Source organism: Eimeria acervulina, genomic scaffold (genome assembly GCF_000499425.1).
Source record: "Eimeria acervulina Houghton genomic scaffold, Eah_scaff764, whole genome shotgun sequence".
Taxonomy (NCBI): Eukaryota; Apicomplexa; class Conoidasida; order Eucoccidiorida; family Eimeriidae; genus Eimeria; species Eimeria acervulina.
In genome coordinates this window covers 5,001-13,341 of record NW_013549611.1, presented here as the reverse complement: position 1 = coordinate 13,341, position 8,341 = coordinate 5,001, and the positions used below count along the sequence as shown (strand labels likewise).

The window sequence follows — 8,341 nt, the reverse complement described above, 5'->3', positions numbered from 1 at the left end:
AATCTCTTTCAGCAGCAGCAGCAGCAGCAGCAGCAGCAGCAGCAGCAGACGTTGCCGCTAGATGATGCTGTTACTTTCTGGCGGCTGGGGGGCCTTATAGAAAACTACGGGGAGGCACTTGTCTCCTCGCTTCTTGCTGCTGCAGCCCCTGCACCAAGAGCTGCTGCAGCAGCAACTGCAGCAGGAGAAGCAGCAGCAGCAGCAGCAGCACCAGCTGCAGCAACAACAGCAGCACAAGCAGCAGCAGCGGATGAGCCCCCTCTTTCTCACGTGTCTAGCACAGACGTAACAACCACAGCAGCAGCAACAGAAGCATCTGTAGTTACACCTGAAACAGCAGCAGCTGCTGCTCCTGCTGCTGCAGCAACAGCAGCAGCAAAGCGCACGGAGACCCCGCTTCAATCCCCAGTGCAGAGTGAGGACAGCAGCAGTGCATCACCAGCAGCAACGGAAGCAGCAGAAACAGCAGCAGCAGCAGCAGCAGCAGCAGCAACGGAAGCAGCAGAAACAGCAGCAGAGGAGGCAGCAGCAGCAACAGCAGCAACGGAAGCACCAGCAGAAGCGGCAGCAACAGACGCAGGAGAGACGCTCACAGGAGAACAAGTACTTCCTCCCTGCAGCAGCAGCAGCAGAAGCAGCAGCAGAAGCAACAGCAGCAGCAACAGCAGCAGCAGTAGAAGGGGCAGCAGAAGGAGAAGCATCAGCAGCAGGAGCAGCAGGAGCAGCAGCATATCGAGCTCTTCAGTGTCTCTATCTTCGCAGCTGCATGTGCTGCGTTGCGTAGCAGAAGGGGAGTATCTGGAGCCTGGAGACAGCTGCAGCAGCCGCAGCAGCAGCAGCAGCAGCAGCAGCAGCAGCAGCAGAGACAGCTTTCGTGTGAGCTTAGAAGGGAAGCTGCTATGTATACTGTCTCTTTCTAGCTGCTGCTATGTGAAGGGACAGTATGCAGTTGCTGCAGGAGACAGCCTGCGTCTCTCTATAAATTTAAGTAATGCTGCTCTACCAATCTTGCAGATAACTGCTGCTATTGCTGCAGTAGAGCAGCACCTGCTGCCGCAGCAGCAGCAGCAGCAGCAGCAGCAGCAGCAGCAGCAGCAGCAACAGGTGCTGCAGCAGCAGGCGCGCATAGTTTGGAGTGAAAGCGACTTCGTGCTGCACAAGGAGACTGTCTCCTTGGTGTTGTTTGTTCCTGCTGCTGCACCTCCTTCGTTTAAAACAGATTTGCTGCAGATATCTTACTCTCTAGTTGTGCGTTTCACCTGCCCTCTGCAGCAGCAAGATCAGCAGCAGCAGCAGCAGCAGCAGCAGCAGCAGCAGCAAGATAAGCTGCAGCCGCTGCCTGCGCGTGTACGTTCTTCTGATGTCGCTAATTTAGTATGGGAGCTGCCAATTGTAGTTACACCTGGAGAAGGGGCCCAGCTGCTGCTCCAGCAGCAGCAGCAGCAGCAGCAGCAGCAGCAGCAGCAGCAGCAGCAAGAGTGGTGGCTGGGGGACCTGCTGAGGGACTCCAGCAGCGCCAGTGTGCTGCTCGGTGTTGCTGCAGCGCGTGCCCGCCGCGAAGTGCTGCTCTGAGGGTTTAGGGTTTAGGGTTTAGGGTTTAACCCTAAACCCTAAACCCTACGTCTCTTGAACTCATTTCTGCTTTCATTAAGGTCTCCTTTTCGCCTGCTGTCTCCCCACTGGAGTGTATAGGCAGCTGTTTTGCTGCTCTTGAGTGTACAGAGAGGCATCGGTTTGTCTCCTTTAGAATCTGCATGCATCTCCCTTACTCCTTTGGAGTGTATAGGCACCTAGTTAGGGTGTATAGGCACCTAATTCAAGTGTATAGGCAGACACAGAAAGAGACAGAGAAAATAAGCAGAGACAGATGATAGAGACAGAGACAGTGAGAGAGACAGAGACAGAGACAGAGACAGAGACAGAGATAGAGAGACAGACAAAAAGGAGACAAACGTAAAATACAGCGAAGGGAGCTGCTGAGGAGACAGAGACAAAAATAAAAAAGAGACAGAGACACATAGAGGAGACAGATAAATAAACAGAGATAAACAAAAACATCATCGAGGAAGCTGTTATTAAGCAGACTGGCGGAAGCCTCACGCCAAAAAAACAAATGGCTCTCGTCTCCAGCAGCAGCAGCTGCTGCTGCTGCTGCAGCAAAATCCGGCAGCAGCAGCAGCAGCAGCAAGTGTAGCAGTAACTGCTGCACTGCTCCAGATACTGCTGCTGCGTCTCCTACCGTTGCTGCTGCTCTCGGAGAGAGCAGCTGCTGCTGTCGCTGTAGCGGCAGCGTGAGGTTCTGCTGCAGCAGCAACAGCAGCAGCAGCAGCAACAACAACAAGCTGCTGCATCTCAAGAAGCAGATATGTGTGTGTTTTCTAGAAAGAAAGGATGCCGATTTATACTCTGCTGCCACTGCTGCCACCTGAGGAGACAGCGCAGCAAAGGAGACGCACGAAAAGACTGCTGCTGCTGCTGGAGACGGCGACAGCAGCAGCAGCAGCAGCAGCAGCAGCCCAAATTGCAGCAGCAGCAGCAGCAAACTACCCCTCAACCCCAATCACACAATATGAGAAAGTATAGAAAGAGCAGCAGCCTCCATAAGCAGCAAACAGCAAAGGAGACAGGAGAGAGGAGACAGTTGTTGCGGTGTACGTACACCTCAGTGTTAAAAGAGTTAGAGACAGAAGGATATATTGCTGTCTCCTTAAATGCAGTTATTTTATCAGCAATACTCTCAAACTCTACTCCGGACAAACCCGCCAAACGAGCGCGTCCATTGTTATACGCGTCATAACACGGCTGCAGCAGCAGCAGCAGCAGCAGCAGCAGCAGCAGCAGCAGCAGCAGCAGCAGGAGTGGTAACAGCGGCAAGAGCAGAAACACCAGAAATAGCAACAACAGCAACGACAGCAGCAACGAGAGCAGCAACAACAGCGGCAGCAGCAACAGCAGCAGCAACAGCAGCAGCAGCAACAGCAGCAACAACGAATTGAATGACCCCTTAGCTTAAAAGAATAATTTGCAGTCTCCCCTACTGACGGTCTGTGCTTCGTGGCTTTAGTGCAAAGAGCAAGGGTTTAGGGTTTAGGGTTTAGGGTTTAGGGTTTAGGGTTTACATGCAGCAGCAGAAGACCCTCAGCAGGTGCCGTATGTAAGAAAACATTTCCTTTACCAGTAGCAGCTCTAATCGAAGAGACAGGGGCTGTACGTCTGCATATCTCTACCGCCAACCCTAAACCACAAACCCTAAACCCTAAACCCTAAACCCTAAACCCTAAACCCTAAACCCTAAACCCTAAACCCTAAACTCTACATTTCAAACAGGAGTAGAACCTCTGAAAGAGGGAGGCAACGGCCGCAGGAAAGGCGCAACACCAAGTCACAAACCCTCAACCCTAAACCCTAAACCCTAGAACCCTAAACCCTAAACCCTAAACCCTAAACCCTAGCCTACCCATCATCTTGCGGATTTGATTGTAGAGGAAAGACTGCCCTTCTAAGCGAACCACCGCCACAGGCTCGTCATAGCCGGGAAGTTTCCCCAGTTTGACCTGCTCACCGCAAACCCTAAACCCTAAACCCTAAACCCTAAACCCTAAACCCTAAACCCTAAACCATGATGCAGAAGCCCTAAAGGAGTATCGCATGAGGTACGCTGAGAAAGGCATGCTGTGCTTAGGGTTTAGGGTTTAGGGTTTGTGTCTCGGGTTCGCGTTTGGGGCACAGCTAGGAAACGGTGTTTGCATCAGGGTTTAGGGTTTAGGGTTTAGGGTTTAGGGTTTACGGTAGCGGAGTGTATGTGACGTTTAAATGCTGCTAAATTTTTGTCTTTGTTTTTGCTTCCACGAGTAAAATTGCGGTAGCAATAGGTCCCTTCATAAAGTCGCAGCACTTTGCCTAGCCGATCCTACACCGCAAACCCTAAACCCTAAACCCTAAACCCTAAACCCTAAACCCTAGACCGTGAATCGCAGCGAGTTGTAAACTCGGAGCCCTGCAAACCCTGCGCAGCTCTCTCCACACAGACTTGACGCCCTTCTAATGGCTTGCATGCCTCAGGGCTTAGGGTTTAGGGTTTAGGGTTTAGGGTTTAGGGTTTACAACTAGCTCCTGGTCGGAGAGTTTTGGAGGGGGGTTGGGGTAGAGAGAAGCAAAGTGAAGAGGGACATCGCTGCTGACAGGGGGAGCATCAGCAGGGATTGCTGCTGCATCTGCTGCTGCTTCTTTTGCTGCTGCTGCATCTGTTGCTGCTGCATCTTCTGCTGCTGCATCTGCTGCTGCTGCTGCTGCTGCTCTTTGTTCTGAGTCCGTGGAGTTGCTGCTGGTTGTAGCCTCCTCGCTGGTGGCTGTTGTTGTTGCATCTGCTGCTGCTGTTGTTGCATCTGCTGCTGCTGCTGCTGCTGCTGCGTCTGTCTGCATGCAGCGAGTGTAGCAGCAAATAAGATCTCTTCTCACTGCTGCTGGCTGCAGCAGCCACAGCGGCATTACATACTCATACACCCGCCGCGAGCAGCTGACCCTACAGCAGCAGCAGCAGCAGCAGCAGCAGCAAATAATAATAAGATGCACCCCAGCAGCAGTAACAAGCAGAGGAAGACCAGCAGAAGCAGCAGCAGCAGCAACATAAACAAATCCCAAGGTCCTGCCTTTGGGTCCCCTCTCAACCCTAAACCCTAAACCCTAAACCCTAAACCCTAAACCCTAAACCCTAAACCCTAGAGGCGGACCTGGCATCGAAGTTTTTGGTGACCGGACGAATATCGAAGCAGCAAATGTCTTTCGGCAGTTGCTGCTGCAGCCGCTGCAGCAGCAGCAGCAGCCGCTGCTGCTGCCACTGAGCAACAGCTTCTTTGTCTAGTGTACATACACCCCGAGAGAGACAATCGAAGTCCTCTGTCCCCACATCTAAATCCTGCTGTTGCTGTTGTTGTTGCTGCTGCTGCTGCTCTTGCTGCTGCTCCTCTTGCTTGGGTTGCTGTTGCTGTTGCTGCTGCTGCGAGAGTGGAGGCGTTGGGTGTTGCTGCTGCTGCGCGTGCGTCTCTTGGTGCTCCCCTTGCTGCTGCTGCTGCTGCTGCTGTTGCTGCTGCTGCTGCTGCTGCAGGTTGTGAGTGAAGGCAACAGGACCTAAAGAAAGCCTAAGAGCAACAGCATTTGCTGCTGCATGCACTCCTTTGTCTGTTCTTGCTGCTCGCGACCACTGCAGCCGCTGCAGACACCCGAAATGTTCAGCAGCAATACTACCACAGCGCAGCAGCGCCTCCTCAAGCTCCCCTTCTACTGTCCGCAGCTGCTGCTGCTGCTGCAGCTGCTGCTGCTGCTGCTGCTGCTGCTGCTGCAGCTGCTGCTGCTGCTGCTGCTGCTGCTGCTGCTCCTTTTCTTCTTCACCAGAGGAGGTCTCAGAGTCTCTGCTTGAGGGGTCTTGCTGTTTAAATTGCTTCTGAAAGCCGTGAAACTTCGCTCCGTTGTACCTGCATGCAAACCCTAAACCCTAAACCCTAAACCCTAAACCCTAAACCCTAAACCCTAAACCCTAAACCCTAATCGTTCTGGTAAGCATCCCTTACCCAATCAGCAGTACGAATTTCTTCTTAGGGGGTCTAGGTATTTTTAGAGGCGTTTCATTTGCTGCTGCAGGACTTTGAGTGTCTCCTTCAATCTGCTGCTGCTGCTGCTGCTGCTGCTGCTGCTGCTGCTTGTGCTGCTGCTGCAGGCGCTGCATATGCTGCCTTATTTTCTCCCCTCTCGATCTCTTTCTCTGCTGCCGGGTGTAGCCTGTCCCTCCGTTGCTCTGTCTCTTTTTATCTCCTGCATCTGCTGCAGTTGCAGCAGCAGCAGCAGGAGACGTGCTGCTGCTGCTGTTGCTGCTGCTGTTGTTGGTGCTGTTGCTGCTGCTGCTGCTGCCCTTGCAAGTCCCTACTCCTTCTGTTACTGAGGGATCGGGCTTGGGGTCCTTCACCCCTCCTAAAGTTGCTGGGTTTGCTGCTGCTGTTTCTGCTGCTGCTGTTTCTGCTGCTGCTGTTCGTGCTGCAGCCTTCTCCGCAGCTGTTGCTGCTGTTGCTGCTGCTGTCGGTTGCTGCTCAGCCCCAGGAGGGGCTTCATCATCGTCTAGCAGAGGATTGTGCATAGTTATCTGGAGTGTACGTACACCTAAAGCTAAGGCTGCTACTGCTGCTACTACTACTACTACTGCTGCTGCTGCTGCTGCTGCTGCTGCTGCTGCTGCCCTGAGTGCAGCAAAGGGTTGTGGTGGAGAGACAAAGAAAATAATTAAAAGACAACTCCTAAAAACATTAAATCGTTTCAATGCATGCACGGAGGAAGAAGAAGGCTGCAGCAGGGACAATCGACGGCTGCAGGCCTCAAGCCTAGGGTTTAGGGTTTAGTGTTTAGGGTTTAGGGTTTAGGGTTTTTTAGGGTTTAGGGTTTGTGAGAGATCTTCTTGTCACGCTAAAAATAAGTTTAATAGCAATGCCTTTTCAGTAATAAGACAACAGCAGAGGGACAGCTGCTGTGGGGCCCCTGCAGACATGCAGCAACAGCAGCAGCAGCAGCAGCAGCAGTGGGAGTTAAAGAAAATAGGTTTGCAGGCTGAAAAAGCAGCAGCTGCTGCTGCAGCAGAAATTAATTTAATATAAAATTTAAATGCTTCAGCTGTCTTCGTTTATATTATCATACAAGGTCTCAACTGGAGGCCCTAGCCGGAAGCCCATAGCTACAGCAGCAGCAGCAGCAGCAGGTGCTGCTACAGCTGCTGCTACAGCTGCTGCAGCTGCTACAGCTGCTGCTACAGCTACTGCAAAGGGTGCAGCTGTGGGCCTCTGCTTTGATTGGGGTGATAGAAGAAGAAGCTGGTAGCAGCAGCACATCTGCTTCCGTTGCTGCTGCTGTTGCTGCTGCTGCTGCTGCTGTTTGCTGCGGGGTATTCTGTAGGGCTTTTTCAGCTGCCTTACCCTCCCCAAAACTACTTCGGAGAAGCAGCAGCAGCAGCAGCTGCTGCTGCTGCACACTTGGCGGCAGCAGCATCAGCAGCAGCAACAGCAGCAGCAGCAATAGCAGCGAAAACAGCAGAGTTAGCAGCAACGACAGCAACGGCAGCTTCCACTGCAGCAGCAGTCCTTAAAAACCTTGTAGGCAAGTGATTAGGGTTTAGGGTCTACCTGAGGATACAGCTAGCTAGCTAGCTAGCTAGCTAGCTATCAGGGTAAACCAAGGAGCTAGCTAGCTAGCTATAAAAAGACAAAGGCAGTCTCCTTAGAGAGGAGACACAAAAGAGACAAAAAGAAGACAGCGAAGATCACCTGCTTGACCGTTGCGGGCAGAGGACCGCCACCAAGCCCCAAAAAAGTTTAAAGTGCATGCATGCATGCATGCATGCATATATGCATGCATACATACATGCATGCATGCATGCATGCAAGCTCGCATGCATGCACTTTAAATGTATAGATAGCATGCAAGGTGCGTTTGCATGCAAAAGATGTTCGTCTACGCATGCATTTAAACAATATGCATGCATGCAATAGTCCAGCCCCGAGCCTTCTTTAACTGCAGCAGCAGAGAAGCCCTCTGCTGCTGCATGCATGCAACAACTCCTGCAGCCCCCCCTTTCATATTTGTGTCTCTCCAGCCCCGCATGCATGCATGCATGCATGCATGCACGTTTTTCTTTTTCATACATAAACCCATATATAGACTGTATGTTGAGTGACTCGCACAAAGATATACTCTACTGCATGCAAATGCATGCAAGTGCATGCATATTCATGCATGCAAGTGAATGCATGCAAGAGAATGCATGCATCTCTCTCTACAAGGACGTAACCCTTCTCAATTCTGTGCATGCACACCGCACTCGTACTTTTATTTTGTTGCTGCAATTAAATAATAAAATTAAATGCAAGCAGGAGACGAACTCCCCTAAAGGAGACAAAAAGACCTGCATGCAGCTGCATGCATGCAAATGCATGCATGCGTGCAAATGCATGCATGCATTTGCACGCATGCAACTGCATGCAGGAGGGGATACACCGGAAGGCAGCAAAAAAAACAATCCACACCAGTCAGCCATCCCTGCTGCTGCTCCTCCTCCTGCTGCTGCTGCTGTTGCTGTTGCTGTTGCTGCTGTATGCATGCATGCATGCATGCATGCATGCACGTTGCAGCATTGCCTTCATTAGTCCAGGGAGGCCTTCACTGCTCAGCTGCTCCTCTGCAGCAGCCCCATCTGCACGGCCCCTTGCATGCATGCATGCATGCATGCATGCAGGTCTTTCACGCAAGCAAGTGCATGCATGCACGCAGATGAAGCTCGCAACGCCTGCACAGACTATGCAGCAAC

General features: G+C 52.0%; 2 protein-coding genes across 2 annotated transcripts in view; one reads left to right on the top strand and one right to left on the bottom strand.

Moving 5' to 3' along the window:
- EAH_00048450 (hypothetical protein) overlaps window positions 1-1,572 on the top strand; it is a gene marked incomplete at both ends in the record, with an annotated part of 3,346 nt that extends 1,774 nt beyond the window's left edge. Inside the window, 2 exons of the mRNA XM_013394478.1 lie at window positions 146-876; window positions 1,015-1,572. Coding sequence (XP_013249932.1) covers window positions 146-876; window positions 1,015-1,572 — 1,289 coding nt within the window. The remainder of the gene's footprint in view (window positions 1-145; window positions 877-1,014) is intronic.
- An 827-nt stretch (window positions 1,573-2,399) lies between these two features.
- On the bottom strand, window positions 2,400-6,127 carry EAH_00048440 (Pseudouridylate synthase, related , related; the record flags this gene model as incomplete). Its single annotated transcript, XM_013394477.1, has 7 exons — window positions 2,400-2,425; window positions 3,176-3,235; window positions 3,458-3,554; window positions 3,788-3,910; window positions 4,105-4,522; window positions 4,731-5,471; window positions 5,568-6,127. The coding sequence occupies 7 exons, from the start codon at window positions 6,125-6,127 to the stop codon at window positions 2,400-2,402; spliced, it is 2,025 nt and encodes a 674-aa protein (XP_013249931.1).
- Between the last annotated feature and the right edge of the window lie 2,214 nt (window positions 6,128-8,341).